At 42.2% G+C, this 19,555-nt stretch overlaps 1 protein-coding gene across 3 annotated transcripts; it reads left to right on the plus strand.

Moving 5' to 3' along the window:
- Positions 1 to 310: 310 nt before the first annotated feature.
- LOC112221607 (zinc finger protein 362) lies at positions 311 to 9,330 on the plus strand. Of its 3 annotated transcripts, none has more exons than XM_024383778.2 (9): positions 311 to 458; positions 1,970 to 2,033; positions 2,239 to 2,485; positions 2,837 to 2,941; positions 3,146 to 3,482; positions 3,753 to 3,977; positions 4,369 to 4,447; positions 6,403 to 6,561; positions 6,884 to 9,330. In XM_024383778.2, the coding sequence occupies exons 2-9, from the start codon at positions 1,971 to 1,973 to the stop codon at positions 6,998 to 7,000; spliced, it is 1,332 nt and encodes a 443-aa protein (XP_024239546.1). In that variant the 5' UTR covers positions 311 to 458; position 1,970; the 3' UTR covers positions 7,001 to 9,330. The 3 variants fall into 3 exon arrangements, with proteins under 3 accessions (XP_024239546.1, XP_024239547.1, XP_024239548.1); XM_024383779.2 differs by having other exon boundaries at positions 3,167 to 3,482; XM_024383780.2 differs by having other exon boundaries at positions 2,266 to 2,485.
- Positions 9,331 to 19,555: the final 10,225 nt, after the last annotated feature.

Raw genomic sequence — 19,555 nt, forward strand, 5'->3', positions numbered from 1 at the left:
AGCTACATTTGAACTCCAAAAACAAAACACCATACCGAATTGCAAGAACAAGGGGTGTAACTTGTTCACTATCGTCAGCTGAATCGGAATGTCATTTATATCAATTTTGCACGCACCGTTTAAGAGGTATTAATGATCAAATTACGAATCTTTAATATACATAAAAAGTACACGGCACAGTCTCTTTTAGTAATGGTGCAAGTGACACAGGCGCGTTTGGACTCCTGGACATGATCAATATTTGTGCGTTGTTGTTTAGCATTATAGCCACGCTAAAAACGATTGTTTTTGATGGATTCAGATTAAAAATAACCAGCCTTCAATCAGTTTGCAGCAGCTACGGTGTAGCGGCACCCAGAAGTGAACAAAGCGACCCGGAAGCGCTGAACCAATTGGAGGCAGGCAGAAAGAACATCAACATTTTATAAAGCAAGACAAATCTGCAATCGGGACATCAGGTCTGTCTGCAATTATTTGATGTTATTTGTAAATGTATTTCTGAAAGTCGATAACCTGCAAATGTATGCATTGTGCAGATATGTATGCATTGCCCCTCGGTTCGTCAAAAAGTTGCAATGTTCAACGCATTTTTGTTAAGATTGGGATAATGTATTTTCAAATATCTGTCAGCGTGCGGTTGTGACCTTTACGCATAGATGATGTTGATTTATTAAAAATATTAGGTGCAATGCTCGGGCATTTGACCTATTTCCGTGTTATTTTGCAGGGCATGGTTGTTGTAGGAAGTGTCCGTTTTTTAAGAGGTGGAGAGGCCGGGCTATTCTAACCTGCAATTTGTCGTAAACAAACATTCATGTTTTTGACATAAACACACCTTTGTGTCAGGCGGTCTCCTTTTAGAAGCAAAAGAAGATGCTCCTAATATTGGGATCTGCAGAATATGGCGTCTCGCCTTATAAAAATGAGTCAGGCTGCCATTTTTGTTTCTCTTTTGTCTGGAATTTTCTTTAAATAAAACTGTCTTGAGTGGTATTGTATCGGATGGTCGCATCGCCAAATTATGTCATTGAATTCCAGAAAGGTCGAAGGGCACACGTGTTAGCCTAACAAAAGTCTAGACTACCAAGCAAACATGTTATGAGGGAAAAGTTGCCAAAATTACCCTACGTAACTCATATTTTACTGGAAATTAATTTTGGTAAGAAATAAGGAATACAACGATGACATTTAACCTATTCTGATTTCTGCCCAAAAATGTGTGCTCAGACATCTTTAGGCACAGTTAAATAAACATTTAGGACTGGGATAAAGAATATTGAGAGTAGGCAAATCGAAAATGACTGACAGGTGTGAACAGTGAAAGTTTTAATCTTTGACTGCATTCTTATCATGTCTTGAATGGTAGGCCTTTATTTCACTGTGTAGTTTGAACTGAACATAATAGGTTTTTATACAAAAATGCTACCCATAATTATGAAAATGTATTATTGGGACTGTGTGTGAATTGTTTTGTTTATTATCTAAATACCACCATAAAAGTATTATATTAATACTTTATTATTGGCATGTCATATTTTGTAGAAGTATTACTTTTATGTAACAGAAATAATGTAACAACTCTAGTTATAAAATACACACAATAACCAAATTCACACAGTCACAAAAATAAAATTTCATAAGCCATATAGTACAATACTGCTATGTTGGTCTTGGGAGGTGGACCTGAGTATGCGTCCTATTAACGTTATTGTACTTTTTTCATTCTACTACTGTAACTTTACTCTGATTTTAAGAAACAATGTATCTTAATGTTCAGGTAGGGATCCATACTTCAGAAAATATGAGGTATTCTCAAAAACAAAGAGTCACCGGAATTAAAAAGTATATGGACATATAAACTGACACTGTTTTAATCTAAGTAGTTTTAATAACATCTGTCAAAAATGCTTTGTATATTTGTATTTGAAATGTATAGAATACTGCAGTAAAATGTGTGTTTCTGTCTCAGGATGGCTGAGCCTCGATTCAACAACCCCTACTTCTGGCCTCCGCCTCCTTCCATGCCTAGCCAGGTAAGGACATCTTCCTTTTTTTCTGTTCTTCCATCTAGGCTGATATTATGCATCTCATTATTTTCTCAGAAGTATTTCAATCTAAGAATGTCCATATAGGTATTAACCCAGCAACAAAAGTAGGACTATAATGGGATCATCTTTAGCTTGATGGTTGATAAACTGGAGCTGTTTTCGGTTGAGCATGACCGTTTAACCCTTTCAGCTGGATAACCTGGTGCTCATCAACAAGATCAAGGAGCAGCTGATGGCTGAGAAGATCCGACCCCTGCACCTGCCGACCAATTCAGCCCCCTCCCAGCAAACCCTGCTGGTGGCCTCCTCCCCCTTGGACGGGGGGCAGCACAGCATGCTCATGCCCAAGTCCCAGCAGGGCCAGCATCACCCCCAGGGCTCGGTCCAGCAGCCCGACATCGCCCTGCACGCCCGCACAGCCTCCAGCTCTGTACCAGGTAGGTACTGTAACAGTGTTTGCAGTCTGCTGTCTGCTCACAACATAGGTGCACACTGGAGACACCACTTGGCTCTGGTGATGCTTGAGACCTGTTCAATGGTGCATCTCAATAGTCTTAAGGGGTTTTGCCTCCGCAACTCCTCTGCCTTAATTTGAGAACGCATAGATGAAAGTCATGTGGTGGATGCCTACCAGTCCAGTTTTAAATAATTCCCATTTTATTATTGAGCATTGTAAGATTTCAGGATGGATGGATGCTGAGTAGAAATTGGTGCTATTTATAAAGTGATTTTCTCATTTGTCCCTCAGTTAGATCAGTTAATTGTATTGCCTTCAATCTCTGATGCAGAAGTGAATATGGATGACAAGTCAGCAGTGAAGGTTAAAGGACTGTGGGATGAGTGGCACATGCGACAGATCGTTGAGCAGCCCTCTAGAGTCAACCATCGGTCAGGTAATAACCACACCCCCTTTCTCATGGGAAACATATATGTACAACCATCAATGAAAACATTCAACAGCCATGTACTACACGCCAAGGGACCAGACAAGAGCCAAATACATTTCAGTGTAACACGGTCCCTTATTAGTTTGCATAAAAGCTCAGTCTCTCAGCAAGCTAAATCGCTAACTTTTTGCATGGCTTATCATTTGTAAGTCTTCATGTGCCCATACACAGGTCTGGCCCCTATATCCCGGCCGGACAGCCACAGCACTTCAGAGGCCCTCACCCCCACCTCCAGCAGCCAGAACCGACTGGGAGGGACCCCATCGGTCAACATCATCTCTGGGCTGGCCAGCGGCCCTGGCATGGAACAGATGAAGAGCGGGGGCCTGGCTGGACTCCTCGGCCCACCACCCAAGACTCCCCGTGGGCGGAAGAAGATCAAAGCGGAGAGTGGAGGGCCTCTGCTGGTCGTGCCCTACCCCATCATGGCCTCTGGCGCCGACCAGGGCTGTATCACCTTCCCTGCCAAAGAGGGCAAAACCTACAGGTATGGTTACTTCAACAACAAAACGTTTTAGTTTCGCTTAGTTTAAAGTCTTATCTCTTAAATAAATCACCCATTTTCAATGTTTTTTGACCTACTTGAGATATGTAGTTAAGTTATATGCACATATCAGTAACACTTTACTTTAAGGGGGTACATACAGTACAGTAAGGCATTCAGTCATGACACCTTATTGGGTGTTGCAGTATCATTCGTAACAGAACCTTCATCCGTGACATAAGATTTGACTCAGTCCCATTTTCTTGTATCCAGATGCAAAGTGTGTCCGCTCACCTTCATGTCAAAGTCAGAGATGCAGATCCACTCCAAGTCCCACACGGAGGCCAAGCCCCACAAGTGTCCCCACTGCTCCAAGTCCTTTGCCAACGCATCCTACCTGGCCCAGCACCTCCGCATCCACCTGGGAATCAAGCCCTACCACTGCTCCTACTGCGAGAACTCCTTCCGCCAACTCTCGCACCTGCAGCAGCACACCAGGTCAGTTGAGTTCACCTTCATGGAATAGAAAGCGATGAAGAGAAAAAAGTTGTCCACCACAATCCACACCATATGAAAATGTCTGTCTCTTCACAATGACATTGACAACATTAAAAATATATTTTAAACCAGAGCATTCCATTGATGTATTGCTGGAATGTACAGTAGCTTTCCATCATTAACACTGACATTGGGTAGTACTGTGGAATGTATGATCCAGTGTATGTATCCATTATTTTACTGTCATAATATATAGTATGTTTACACCATATTCTTTTACATGTTATTTTGTAATTACATTATATTTTCTGCTGTACTTGCTCAATAAACCATAATATTTCAGTTAATTCTCTCTCTAACATGCATCTATCATCATCCGCATGTGTCTTAGAATCCATACTGGTGACAGACCCTATAAATGTGCGGCCCCTGGATGTGAAAAGGCCTTTACCCAGCTCTCTAACCTCCAGGTCAGTAGTAGCTACATCATAACAGGATTATTTACTAATCTTTTACAGTCCTTCTCCCAGTCTTGAATGTCCCGACCCAGCCGAGGCTGCGGATCCGTTGGTAACCACTTCGTCCTGCCCCCTGGATCCCTTTCGCCCAGAGCTTGAAGATCCAAATCACTTTCTGCACGTGTTTCTATACCTCTACTTGATGCACACATTTTTGTGGTTACCCTCCCTTCAATTTCTCATTGTCAATCGTGAATGATAAATCCTGTTTTACCACTGAAATGTCCATGCAGCATCTGCATACCAACCATTTGATCTCAATCAGTTTCATGGGGATATGCATTTAGATCTTCTTGAGTTATATAGTGTTGTTTGTGAAGTAGCCTACAAGGCTGTTTTGAATAATGTACAGTGAGGGAATTTTAGAACAGAGTGTGTTAACAAACTGTAGCATAGCCTAGCTGTGTTTAGTTTCAATCGAAGCACATATTTTGCATAGTGGCGCACACTGTTGAGTTTGGGCCACATGAAAAAAATGCGACCATTAGCGCAATCATCCTTAAAAATAGAAATTAGGTGGTGTTTCTTGGCTTACAGTAACATTATACTATGCTATTATATTTGGTTATGTTATTAAGCAATAAGTAAGGCACAAGAGGCAGTGCTGTATCATGAATACAGTCAAAGGTAAATGCCGTTGTTTAGCCCGACGCGATACAGCACTGCCTCAAGTGCCTTATTTGCTTTTATAAAACTGTTACCAACATATTAAAATAGCAATGTATTACATATTTTGAATTAATTCATACAATTTCATTCTTTCACCAGAAGATATAGTCCGGACAAAAGTTTGGATATTTTGGGCATGTTGCTACATGCTACCTTCGTTATTTTTTTTCATATTTGCTATGCCTATGCAGAAGAACTGGTCATCTGTTCTAAACAAAATGGTTGCCATGCAGGCTGGATACATAACGTTCTTGTCACTTGCTAGCTAGCTAGCTAGCTAGCCAATTTTAGCTAACTCTGAACCTGGAATGACAGTACACTAGCTGCATTTGTCTTTGCTATAGCTTTTTTTCCTATTGGCATTTTCTTGGATGTCCATGATAATGATGTTGATGAGTGAATTTGACTGGCTCAGAAAAAGTTGTCTCTTGTCGCCTGGGCTCCGTTCACTCTATGTATGGTACTACAGAGATCGAAATTCTAAAGTGAAACATTTTTTCAGAGGTCGGACAGGCAGACAGCGAGGGTTATATTAACTGTACGAAACTAAATGCTAGGCTGGAAGCAAGGGGAAATAATGTTTGAGTTGAGATGATTCGGACAGCAGCATGAACATGATATTCTTATGGAGGCATAGTCATACTTTTCAGATGGGACTTTTAGCAGGCATAGCTGTGTCTGTGACGGCCAATACAGCACTGCAAGGAAACGCTGCTCGTGCAATCAGCATCCAGGATCCAACCAGTTTATAATGATTGATTCAGCTTTGATCTAACTTTATTAAACAAGCACCATTTGTCAGAGTAGCTTGTTCTCATCGAGTAGAGGAGAGAATCCCGCACATGTGCATAATCTCCGGGACCTTTAGCTGTCGGGAAGAGGGGTCCAGAAAAGTTGGGATCCACAACCACTTCGTAATGTTAAAGGTGGTACATGTAACAATTCAACCTGAAAGTAGTCCTAAATAGCAATGGTATACTGCCAAATTAAAATAATAAGATTCCATGAGAGGTGAATATAGGCATTTTTAAGCCATATTATTAAAAAACGACAAGGAAAAATGTATAACAATAGACCTAAATTGGATATCATTGCTGAAAATGTCAAGCAACAGTCTACTCAACCATACCATAACTTTACTGGAATGCTCTGAATGATAGTTATCCTGCAATGAGTGACTAGGTTGCTCTTACCTCTTCTCTCTCTCTCTCTCCCTGCCCCACTCTCGCGCTATGTAGTCCCACCAGAGGCAGCACAACAAAGACAAGCCGTACAAATGTCCCAACTGCTATCGTGCCTACTCAGATTCAGCATCGTTACAGATCCACCTGTCAGCGCACGCCATCAAAAATGCTAAGGCGTACTGCTGCAACATGTGTGGCCGGGCATACACCTCAGTGAGTATTCTAACCCACTGTTCAGTATTAGGTGTTTGTAGTAGTGTCAGCAAATACAAGGCATTGCTATGGTCCTGGTCAATTGTAGTGTCTGTAAACATTTGCTCAAGCCGGACATTATGATAACAAAGCATGATTTAAGATCACCACATGTAGAAATAATCTACAGTGGTAAAATAATATTGTGAATATTAATTGCTTCCTGACTTTTACAAAATGTGCATGCACGAGTCATAACTGCATTTTGGAACCAGGGTTGCCAACATGCTTTTGTGTCGGGGATACAAACTGGTTTTGAGTCGTCCATTTTGTGTCTTTGCAGGAGACCTACCTTATGAAGCACATGTCCAAACACACGGTAGTGGAGCACCTAGTGAGCCACCAGTCCCCCCAGAGGACTGAATCCCCCAGTATCCCAATACGCATCTCTCTCATCTGAATTCAGCATTACTGTATGTTGTTGTATTCTTTTTCTATGGAAGGCTGACGTTTAGGGGCACTGCACATAAGTCCATCGACCCAAGGCCTACATATGCATCACATGACACCTGACATTCATTTACAAACCCTTGTTCCATTTTTACACAGATTGGGTCGGGTTAAAATAAAAAAACGAGCATAGCACCTTCTTTGCAAAGGTTTATGTCAATGGGAACAAATGTCGGATAATGTCTCGTATTGGATACAACTGAGCACTTACAAAGGCTTTATGCAAACGGTCTTATGCATTGGCCCTTAACATTTTAATGTTACAAAAAAATGATTCCATTACATTTATTATATATTTTTTTCAATATTTTCCCTTATACCTAAACTAAATGGATTCATATTTTCTGGGTGTGTTCTGGCGACATCCAAAGATAATTTTAAAGCGCTCTCAGGCCTTGTGGTTTTGGATCCAAATGTTTTTCTATCTTTTCCGATGGAAATGCAAAAAGATTACTTGAGGCAGCTAAGAGTATTGACTGTCTAATCAAAAGTCTGATGTTTTTTGGTGATTTTTTTTTGTTCAAGCAAAGTTTACAGGGTCAGACTTCAAAAGCAGCATTTTAGAGAAAAGCAATTGGAACTATGTAGACAATTCAATTGTCAGGTTGTTTCTCGTGGAGGAATGGTGAAACAGTGCACCAAAATGTAAAAACAAAATAATGAATGTTTACTGTTTCGTCAAGATCAGTTCAATTGTTATGGTTAATATAATCAAGATCATATGGGTTATATGATCAGACACTAATTAAATCAACTGAACTGTTCAAATCAACAGAACTTTTCAGTCGTTTTCCTTGTGGCCAGGTATTACATATGTGAGTTGGTGGCTTTGCAGCTACGTGAGGCTAGTCAAGATTCATTGGGAAAACAAGCTAACATTAGCTAGTGCGTCAGCTTTATGGCTTTACTTGGCACTGCCCTCAATAGGCCTACACAAAGCTATCAAGATGAGCATTACAAATGTTATGAACAGTCATGTCAGCTTTTGTCAATTAACGGTCATCATGGTCATCATAACATAACACAAGCTGTTGTTAGCAAAGGTGATAGAAAAGGAGAGTAATGCTTTCTGTCATGATAGTTCTAAGTCACAACCGCTTATGTTGACAAGTTGGTAATGTGGTTAGGTCTATGTTACTAGAGTAACTACATTTCTATTCTGAATATATTTAGAGAAATATATAGCAAACATACATTTATTGGAGGTGAAATATTTTGTATTTTTATTGACTTCTACTTTGTTATACTCTCACTGGTGTCACATTACACTTCACAATCATATCACCAAGTCAAGTTAAAGCTATTTCCCAGCCTGGTAACAGAGGCCTGTGCTGCTTTTTTGAAAAAAGTCAATTACATAGTTTAAACATGACAAAGATATTTGAAAGTACATGGTTGGACCAAATAGTTAGCCAATATTAACCCTAATCCCACTACATTCAGGATTGTTTTATCTTGATTTGTGAAACTAATTCTCAACAGGTTTACATTTTAACGTGCAGTCAGTATGAGTTTGTTCAAACCATATAACTTCATATGATGGTAGTGTTACTGCAAGTGTTTCTTTCATCATGGTATGCACACAGTATTGTTGTATTTTTACTGTAATTTTACCTTCTGGATGGTACTAGTAGCCTGTATTCTTCAGGTTACTTAGGACAAGGTGCTAAGGCTAGATGTTTATTTGAGATGGAACTGAGAATATTGTTAAAATACATTCATAGTATGTTTAAAAAAAAAATACAATACAAGCCACTGGCCTGGAAATAAACATTTATGCCAACAGACTCTGCCACTTCAATTTACTCTCTTCCGAGAAAAAAATTGGTCAATGTACCGTTTCATAACGGTTTTGTACAGGTATGTTTATGTATGAACTTACTGTAATGATTTGTATTTCTGAATATTGATACTTTTTATAAATATTCATGTTTTATATCAGTTATTTACGTATTATAAGCCTTAACAATTTTATCATTGAACTACCATTTTATTTCCATATTCACTATTGTGTTCTTCAGTATTTGGTCTTGTCAACATTTTGTTATTTTTCCGGATGGAATATCCAAACTGTAATCTGTATATGAATTAACTGTTAACCTATATTCTCTATGAAAAGATAGTGCAGATTTATTACACCTTGTCTTGCTTTGTGATTTCATATAAAGTTTCTAAACAACTTAATATGCACAGACAAGACAGAAGTAAAACTAAGAAGATCAATGTTTAAAAAAATAAAATATCTTTACCTTGTTTAATAAACAGACTGTTATAAACACACTTTAAATTGTACTGCATAACTTTGATGAATAATTTAGAACAAAACAATTTGGTATTCTCCATTCAATATTTATCAATAATTTTGTTCCAGGATATGCCCTGGGGTGTATTCACTAGTAGGAAACCAAAAAGTAGCAAACCACTAAAATGGGGAGCGAATAATCTGAATTTGTCCAATAAGAAACCCCTGTTTTTGTTGACAAAACATTTCCTACTGTTGGGCAATTATGATTACACCCCAGGTGTGCTTAAACTAAACAAAAGTATCAAATACACATGGGAAGATTCAATGACCTTTATTTATGAAAATACAGTTGAAGTCAGAAGTTTACATACACCTTAGCCAAGTACATTTAAACTCAGTTTTTCACAATTGTTGACATTTAATCCTGGTAAAAATTCCCTATCTTAGGTCAGTTATGATCACCACTTTACTTTAAGAATGTGAAATGTTAGAATAATAGTAGAGAGAATGATTCATTTCAGATTTAATTTCTTTCATCACTTTCCCAGTGGGTCAGAAGTTTACATACACTCAATTAGTATATGGTAGCATTGCCTTTAAATTGTTTAATTTGGGTCAAACGTTTCGGGTAGCCTTCTACAAGCTTCCCATAATATGTTGGGTGAATTATGGTCCATTCCTCCTGACAGAGCTGGTGTAACTGAGTCAGGTTTGTAGGCCTCCTTGCTTGCACACGCTTTTTCAGTTCTGCCCACAAATGTTCTATAGGATTGAGGTCAGGGCTTTGTGATGGCCACTCCAATACCTTGACTTTGTTGTCCTTAAGCCATTTTGCCACAACTTTGTATGTTTGGGGTCATTGTCCATTTGAAAGACCCATTTGCGACCAAGCTTTAACTTCGTGACTGATGTCTTGAGATGTTGCTTCAATATATCCACATAATTTTCCTCCCTCATGATGCCCTCTATTTTTGTGAAGTGCACCAGTCCCTTCTGCAGCAAAGCACCCCACAACATGATGCTGCCACCCCTGTGCTTCACGGTTGGGATGGTGTTCTTTGGCTTGCAAGCATCCCCCTTTCTCCTCCAAACATAACAATGGTCATTATGGTCAAACAGTTCTATGTTTGTTTCATCAGACCAGAGGACATTTCTCCGAAAAGTACGATCTTTGTCCCCATGTGCAGTTGCAAACCGTAGTCTGTTTTTTTTATGTCGGTTTTGGAGCAGTTGCTTCTTCCTTGCTGAGCAGCCTTTCAGGTTATGTCGATATAGGACTCGTTTTACTGTGGATATAGATGCTTTTGTACCCATTTCCTCCAGCATCTTCACAAGGTAATTTTCTGTTGTTCTGGGATTGATTTGCACTTTTCGCATTAGGCAGCCGCCTAATTTGGGGAGGCATTTTGACAATTGGCTACTACACTGCCGACGGCACCCCAGCCACCAGCTCATAGGGTTGCTGCAGTTCCCGCCCCCTCCCCATTTTCGCTTCTCCCGAAGTTCACTCCTACTATCCTGTGCTGTGTGTGTGTGTGTGTGTGTGTGTGTGTGTGTGTTTATATAGGATTATCCAATTGTTAAACCTTAATAAAATGAACCTGCATGATTGTTGTTTTTTTATGTTTGTGTGTGACGAAGATGATTAGTCATTAAGGCAGTAGCTGAACCTAGCCTGTTAATGTTAGCTAGCTACTAACTTACTAGTGGATATAATTTTAGTTATCAGTAAGCGAATATAAAAAAAACAGGAAAGAAATTCGCTGCTGAAATGTATCAGCGATGTCCATCAGCCGGTGTGGAGAATGACAAGCCTCCGAGGACAGGCCATTACTTCGCCGAGAACAACGAGCCACCGTTCGCTGATTCTAGCAGCGAAGAGGGCACACCAGAGGAGTCAGAGCCATGCACTTCCACCGATGATGACACCTCTATGGCTGGAAAAGAACCGTTGGTTGCACCAGGCCTAGCCACACCTCCTAACAATGCCAGCGAAACCCTACTATCATGGACCCAGACTCAGATTCGTCACTCCCGTCCCCGATGACAGTGGTGGGGCTGCTGCTAAATCTGACGCCCAGACAAAAAACACATCTGTTTTTCAAGCAGAAATTTGCATCCTGCAGCACGAACTCCAAAAACTTCTGGGACACTGTAAAGTCCATGGAGGATAAGAGCACCTTCTCCCAGCTGCCCACTGCACTGAGGCTAGGAAACACTGTCACCATCTATAAATCCACAATAATTGAGAATTTCAATAAGCATTTTTCTACGGCTGGCCATGCTTTCCACCTGGCCACCCCTACCCTGGTCAACAGCCCTGTACCCCCCCACAGCAACTTGCCCAAGCCTCCCCATTTCTCCTTCACCCAAATCCAGATAGCTGATGTTCTGAAAGAGCTGCAAATTCTGGACACCTACAAATCAGCAGGGCTAGACAATCTGGAACCTCTCTTTCTAAAATGAATGGCAAAAATCACTGAAGCTAGAGACCCATATCTCCCTCACTTTTAAGCATCAGCTGTCAGAGCAGCTCACAGATCATTGCACCTGTACATAGCCCATTTGTAAATAGCCCATCCATCTACCTCATTCCAATTTATTTTTTTGCTCCTTTGCACCCCAGTATCTCTACTTGCACATTCATCTTCTGCACATCTCTCACTTCAGTGTTTAATTGCTAAATTGTAATTATTTTGCCACTATGGCCTATTTATTGCCTTACCTCCCTCATTTGTACACACTGTATATATACTTTTTTCTCTATTGTGCTATTGACTGTTATTCAATTCTCGGGCTGACTTTTCTCTGTATACATCAATGATGTCACTCTTGCTGCTGGTGATTCTCTGATCCACCTCTACGCAGACGACACCATTCGGTATACTTCTGGCCCTTCTTTGGACACTGTGTTAACTAACCTCCAGACGAGCTTCAATGCCATACAACTCTCCTTCCATATCCTTCAACTGCTCTTAAATGCAAGTAAAACTAAATGCATGCTTTTCAACCGATCGCTGCCTGCACCTGCCCGCCCGTCCAGCATCACTAATGTTGTTTGTCTCGCACTGCTTTTCTTTTGTCTTGGCCAGGTCGCAGTTGTAAATGAGAACTTCTTCTCAACTGGCCGATCTGGTGAAATAAATCAAAATAAATAAATCAAAATAAAAGATCCTGGTGAGTGGCCAAAATATATGAATGGTTCTTTATGGGATATGTTAGTGCAGGCGAGGCCACATCACCATAAGGAGGGGAATGTCCAAAGAGATGAGGGGCAACAAAAGTTTTCGGTGGCCCACTACAATAGAAGGATGGCGAACGGGGAGATACTTTCTTCAAAGGAGTGCAAATCTGTGCTGGTAAGGGATGGAACCAGGGACTGGAAGAAACTGCCACCTCAGCTCGATTGAGAAGTCGCATGACCACCTAGATAGTTTCCAGAGGTGGAATGAGCTGGAGATCAGGCTGGTCTCCAAGCAAACTATCGACGCACAAGCCCAACGGGCTATTGACGGAGAGACTACACTGGCAGCAGGTGCTGCAGAGGCTCATAGCCCTGATACGTGTAATGGCCACCCCGAACATTGCGTTACGTGGGACCACCGACAGGCTGAACGAGCCAAATAATGGGAACTTTCTGAAGTTTGTGGAAATGCTGGGTATCTTTGACGTAATCATAAAGGAGTACTCAATTATGAGAGATTATTCAATTATCTATCACTTTTGTGTTTTTTTAGATTTGAATAGACCACATCCTAATCTCTCTCTCACTCTCTTTATCTCCCCTCTATCTCGCTCTGTCTCTCAGATTATTTGATTTTTGGACCAAGGACAGCTACCGAGAGAACATCGCTGCACAGAAGAGGAAAGTATCCACTTTAGGCGGAGACAAAATAAATACATTCTGAAACTGATGTTGGACAATCAAATTCGATTTGTAAATAAACAAAATTCGTTAAGGCTGGGTAATTGACATAAAGAACTGCAGCAACACTATGAGCTGGTGGCTGGGGTGCCGTCGGCAGTGTAGTAGCCAATTGTCAAAATGCTGCCCCAAATTAGGCGGCTGCCTAATGGGAGGGCCGGCCTTGATTGTTAGATACTACTGCACTGTTGGAGCTAGGAACATATAAATATTAGGATGAACAATGTCGGAGTGGCATTGACTTGACAACAGTATGTAAACATGATTAAAGTTACTCGTCTTCCATTATTAGTGACCAGTGATTCTATGTCTATGTACATAGGGCAGCAGATTCTAAGTTGCAGGGTTGAGTAACCGTGTGGTAGCCGGCTAGTGATGGCTATTTAGAAGCTGTTTTTCAGACTCTTGGTCACAGCTTTGATGCACCTGTACTGACCTGGATGATAGCGGGGTGAACAGGCCGGGTGGTTGATGATCTTTTAGTTCTTCCTGTGACATCGGGTGCTGTAGGTGTCTTGCAGTGTGCCCCCAGTGATGAGTTGGGCAGACGGCACCACCCTCTGGAAAGCCCTGCGGTTTTGGGTGGTGCAGTTTCCGTATCAGGCAGTGATACAACCACTGATTATTATTATTTTTGTTATTATTTGACCCTGCTGGTCATCTATGAACGTTTGAACATCTTGGTCATGTACTGTTATCATCTCAACCCGGCGCAGCCAGAAGAGGACTGGCAACCCCACAGAGCCTGCTTCCTCTTTAGGTTTCTTCCTAGGTTCCTGACTTTCTAGGAGTTTTTACAGTGCTTCTACATCTGCATTGCTTGCTGTTCGGGGTTTTAGGCTGGGACATCGGATGATGTAAAAAGGGCTTTATAAATACATTTGATTGATTGATCTAGCTGAGCAAACCATGACAAAGTTTAATTGCAATCATAAACCCAGATTTCAGTCTGTAGCCTATGCCTATTGAAATTACAAGTCAATCTTGCAAATGGGCCATATATAACGGTTTATAGCCTTAAACATCTGGCACATAATAACGGCACAATTGCTAGATAATGGCCTAACATTCGTTTTTTTTGCTCAGAGATTGAGATCCTCTGTCCAACTTTCATCCCTAAAACTCTCACTTTGGATTGATCTATAGTTATGCACATATGCAAAATATATTTATTTACAATTATAACTGTGTTGGAGCCCTGAATGCTGATTGGCTGAAAGCCAAAATCATTTTACTGTTCTAATTATGTTCATAAGCAGTTTATAACGGCAATAAGGCATCACAGGGGTTTGTGGTACATGGGCAATATACCACGGCTAACGGTTGTATCCAGGCATATACAACATATTCAAATTCCTTTATTATGGCACGTCATAGCTCGCAATAATTATTATTTTGATGAAAACCAAATGTATTTTCTAAAGTTGTTACAAGTTATGCCAATATTATGCCAATATTAATTAATATTAATATGAATTGGCTGGATAGCGTTCTGGATAAAGGCTGTATTGGATAAATGTGGCAACTCCTAAATTTGGGCTAGTTTTCAGGGCTTTTGGGCAGATTTTGAGTGGTCAATTGGGCTAGACATTTTTGCAAGACATGGCAACACTGTGGCTAGGCTACTTTGGTAATTTTGACGTGATCTTCCCCCCAAACTCTGTAAGCCATGGGCTCTCCAACCCTGTTCCCGCAGCTACCCAGTGCTTAGTCTGGGAAACCAAGTGAAATCTGGCCAGTAACATCGAAAGTAATATGTTTTCACAACAAAACACATTTCATTAAACTGTTGACATTCACCCTCTCTGCGCGCTGGAGAAAGACTATTCAAAATAAATAAAATCTCGGCAAAATCTAAATTGGTTTCATTTAGGCTAGACCAATTATGTACCAAAGATATCTTAAATCGGTATTTTTGTATGTTTTTCCATTATGTGTAGCCTAATATGCGGTAGGTATTGTATAGCGACACTAACTATTTTAAATCTGTTTTTTTTATATGCATGCACATGGGTGTTTTCAATTAATCATCACCTTAAATCAAATAAAATTGTATTGGTCACATGATTAGCAGATGTTATGCGGGTGTAGCAAAATGCTTGTGCTTCTCGCTCTGACAGTGCAGTAATTACTACCAAGTGATGTCTAACAAATTACATAACATATACCAAATGCACACAAATCTAAGAAGGAATGAATTAAGAGTATATACAGTTGGAGTCGGAAATGTACATACACTTAGGTTGGACTAATTTTTCAACCACTCCACAAGTTTCTTGTTAACAAACTATAGTTTTGGCAAGTCGGTTAGGAGATCTACTTTGTGCATGACACAACACATTTTTCCAACAATTGTTTCGAGACAGATTATTTAACTTATCACAATACTGTATCACAATTCCAGTGGGTCAGAAGTTTACATACACTAAGTTGACTGTGCCTTTAAACATCTTGGAAAATGTAGAAGCTTCTGATAGTCTAATTCACATCATTTGAGTCAATTGGAGGTGTACCTGTGGATGTATTTCAAGGCCTACCTTCAAACTCAGTGCCTCTTTGCTTGACATCATGGGAAAATCAAAAGAAATCAGCCAAGACCTCAGAAAAAAAATTGTTGACCTCCACAAGTCTAGTTCAGCCTTGGGAGCAATTTCCAAACATCTGAAGGTACCATGTTCACAAGTATAAACACCATGGGTGTCACGCCCTGGTCTTAGTATTCTGTGTTTTCTTTATTATTTTGGTCAGGCCAGGGTGTGACATGGGTTTGTTTATGTGGTGTGTTTTGTCTTGGGGTTTTCGTAGGTATTGGGATTGTGGCTTAGTAGGGTTTTCTAACAGTCTATGGCTGTCTGGAGCGGTTCTCAATCAGAGGCAGGTGTTTATCGTTGTCTCTGATTGGGAACCATATTTAGGCAGCCATATTCTTTGAGTGTTTCGTGGGTGATTGTTCCTGTCTCTGTGTTTGTTGTCACCAGATAACCTATACAGCCTTTCACGTTCCGTTTGTTGTTTTTGAATTGTTCGTTTTTCATCGTTATGTATCAAGAATACCACGCTGATATGTATCAAGAATACCACGCTGCATTTTGGTCCGACTCTCTTTCGACGGAAGAAAACCGTAACAATGGGACCACACAGCCGTAATACCACTCAGGAAGGAGAAGTGTTCTGTCTCCTAGAGATGAACGTACTTTGGTGCGAAAAGTGCAAATCAATCCCAGAACAACAGCAAAGTACCTTGTGAAGATGCTGGAGGAAACGGGTACAAAAGCATCTATATCCACAGTAAAACGAGTCCTATATCGATATAACCTGAACCGCCGCTCAGCAAGGAAAAAGACACAGCTCTAAAACTGCCATAAAAAAAACTGCCATAAAAAATCCAAACTACGGTTTGCAACCGCACATGGGGACAAAGATTGTAATTTTTGGAGAAATGTCCTCTGGTCTGATGAAACAAAAATAGAACTGTTTGGCCATAATGACCATCATTTATGTTTGGAGGAAAAAGGGGGAGGCTTGCAAGCCGCAGAACACCATCCCAACCATGAGGCACAGGGGTGGCAGCATCATGTTGTGTGGGTGCTTGCTGCAGGAGGGACTGGTGCACCTGGCCGACTGGCGGATCCTGGCCGACTGGCAGTTCTGGCAGATCCCGGCTGACTGGCGGATCTGGAAGAGTCTGGTTGACTGGCGGATCTGGAAGAGTCTGGCTGAGTAGCAGATCTGGAAGAGTCTGGCTGACTGGCAGATCTGGAAGAGTCTGGCTGACTGGCAGATCTGGAAGAGTCTGGTTGACTGGCAGATCTGGAAGAGTCTGGCTGATCTGGAAGAGACTGGTTGACTGGCAGATCTGGAAGAGTCTGGTTGACTGGCAGATCTGGAAGAGTCTGGTTGACTGGCAGATCTGGAAGAGTCTGGCTGACTGGCAGATCTGGAAGAGTCTGGCTGACTGGCAGATCTGGAAGAGTCTGGCTGACTGGCAGATCTGGAAGAGTCTGACTGACTGGCAGATCCTGGCAGACTGATGGATCTGGCTGCTCCATGCTGACTGGCGGCTCTGGCTGCTCCATGCAGACTGGCAGCTCCGTGCAGACTTGCAGCTCCTTGCAGGCTGGCAGCTCCTTGCAGGCTGGCAGCTCCTTGCAGGCTGGCAGCTCTGGCTGCTCCATGCAGACTGACAGCTCTGGCTGCTCCAGATAGGCTGGCAGCTCTGGCTGCTTCATGCAGACTGACAGCTCTGGCTGCTCCATGCAGGCTGGCTGCTCCATGCAGGCTGGCAGTTCTGGCTGCGCTGAACAGGCGGGAGACTCCGGCTGCGCTGGAGATGAGGAAAGCTCTGACAGCGCTAGATAGGCAGGAGACTCCGGCAGCGCTGGAGAGGCGAGGCGCACTGTAGGCCTGATGCGTGGTGCTGGCACTGGTGGTACTGGACCGAGAACACGCACAGGAAGCCTGGTGCGGGGAGCTGCCACTGGAGGGTTGGTGTGTGGAGGTGGCACAGGATGGGCTAGACCGTGAAGGCGTACTGGAGATCTTGAGAGCAGTGCTGGCACAGGACACAAGGCTAGGGATGTGCACAGGAGGCCTGGTGCGTGAGGCTGGCACCAACTTCACCAGCCGACTAACACGCACCTCAGGACGAGTATGGAGCGCTGACCCAGGTGCCATCAAATCCCCGACACGTTCCGTCGGGCGAATTCCATGCAAAAAGCACCAACACAGCAACTCCCTCATTTCTCTCTCCTCCAATTTCACCATTAACTCCTTCACTGTCTCTGCTTTGCTCACCTCCAATACAGGCTCTGGTTCTGGTCTCCTCCTTGGCTCCTCACGATAAACAAGGAGAGTTGGCTCAGGTCTGACTCCTGACTCTGCCACACTCTCCCTGAGCCCCCCCCCCCCAAGACATTTTTGGGGCTGACTCTCGGGCTTCCTTCCGCGCCGCCCTGCTTGCTTCGCCAACCTCATTCTCCGATAACCTTCTGCGCACTGCTCCATCGAATCCCAGGCGGGCTCCGGCACTCTCCCTGGGTCGACCGCCCACCTGTCTATCTCCTCCCAAGAAGTATAGTCCATACTGTACTCCTCTTTGGGCTGCTCCTGTTGCCTCCTCTCCTGCTGCACCTTGGGGCGGCTATACTCCCCTGGTTTAGCCCAGGGTCCTCTCCCGTCGAGGATTTCCTCCCATGTCCAGAATTCCTTATTACGTATCTCCTGCTGCCGCTGTTGCTTCTCCATGCAGGCTGTTGACAGTGTAGATTTCGATCCATGTTTAATAAACAAACGTAAAACACGAATCAATTATAAACACTACAAAACAAAGAACGTAATGAACGTAACGAAAACCGAAACAGCCTATACTTGTGTAAACTAACACAGAGACAGGAACAAGGACACTAAGGACAATCACCCACGAAACACTCAAAGAATATGGCTTACAAACCTACACTGTTGGTGTAGTTAAGTGTTGTTGTTACACATCGTCTGCCACTGTGAGGACGATCAGCTGTCAGTCCTGTCTCCCTGTAGCGCTGTGTCATGACGTTGGCCTGGGGTTAGGTTTATGACAGTCATAAATACCTCTTCCGACCCTTTTTCCTCTCTCTACCCTACTGATGTTACATTTGCAAACCCTTTGGTTAACATAGAGATTCTGGGAACATCAGAAGGTGGGGGGAAATTAACTATATTCTGGTAATCCAACCAATTGAACATATGCGGTGGTACTTAATGAATATGATGTCAGTTCGGTTGTCATCTGAGACATTCTCATCAATGATAAGATGACATAAACTCTACAGTGGAAAGTCTACACATCAGAGTTATCGGATTCACATGGAATTGTTGTTCAAATAAAATGTTTGAATATGAAATTATTTGTGATGGGATAAAATGTGATTTTAGCTCAATCAGTGGCCCGCCCCTGTGAAGGGACATGGGCTTTAAAACTTTTCAAACACGCCCTCCTCTCCCTTCCTATATAAAGCCTTGATGACAATGTAACCTCCTGTTCTGAGGATGTGGGGACGACGGTCCGATGTCAGAATGGTTCAGATAATAACTACAGGACGAAGCCAACATCAGCGTGAGCTTTGGTTGCGAATGGTATGAACTTTGAACTCTTATTCACCACAGAAGTGATACCTCCTAGCCGTTGAGTTAGCAACCGCAGCTGCAAATGCAGGTTATGAAGGAACAGACGGAGTATCCCATCTACCGCACAACAACGTTACTACAACGTATCCAATTTACCAGCAGAGACATTCTTCAAACGACTCGGTTGGGCAACATGGCCTTCCATCTACCACCAACCCGAAGCGCAGCGCAGA

This window comes from Oncorhynchus tshawytscha, linkage group LG22 (assembly GCF_018296145.1).
Source record: "Oncorhynchus tshawytscha isolate Ot180627B linkage group LG22, Otsh_v2.0, whole genome shotgun sequence".
Classification (NCBI taxonomy): domain Eukaryota; kingdom Metazoa; phylum Chordata; class Actinopteri; order Salmoniformes; family Salmonidae; genus Oncorhynchus; species Oncorhynchus tshawytscha.

What these genes read in the sequence shown, in the direction of transcription:
- LOC112221607 (XM_024383778.2), top strand. Translation starts at nt 1,971, where the DNA reads ATGGCTGAGCCTCGATTCAACAACCCCTACTTCTGGCCTCCGCCTCCT. An exon ending in CTCCTTCCATGCCTAGCCAG is followed by an intron (nt 2,034 to 2,238) that starts GTAAGGACATCT and finishes TAACCCTTTCAG; the next exon opens with CTGGATAACCTGGTGCTCAT. An exon ending in CCCAGCTCTCTAACCTCCAG is followed by an intron (nt 4,448 to 6,402) that starts GTCAGTAGTAGC and finishes CGCGCTATGTAG; the next exon opens with TCCCACCAGAGGCAGCACAA.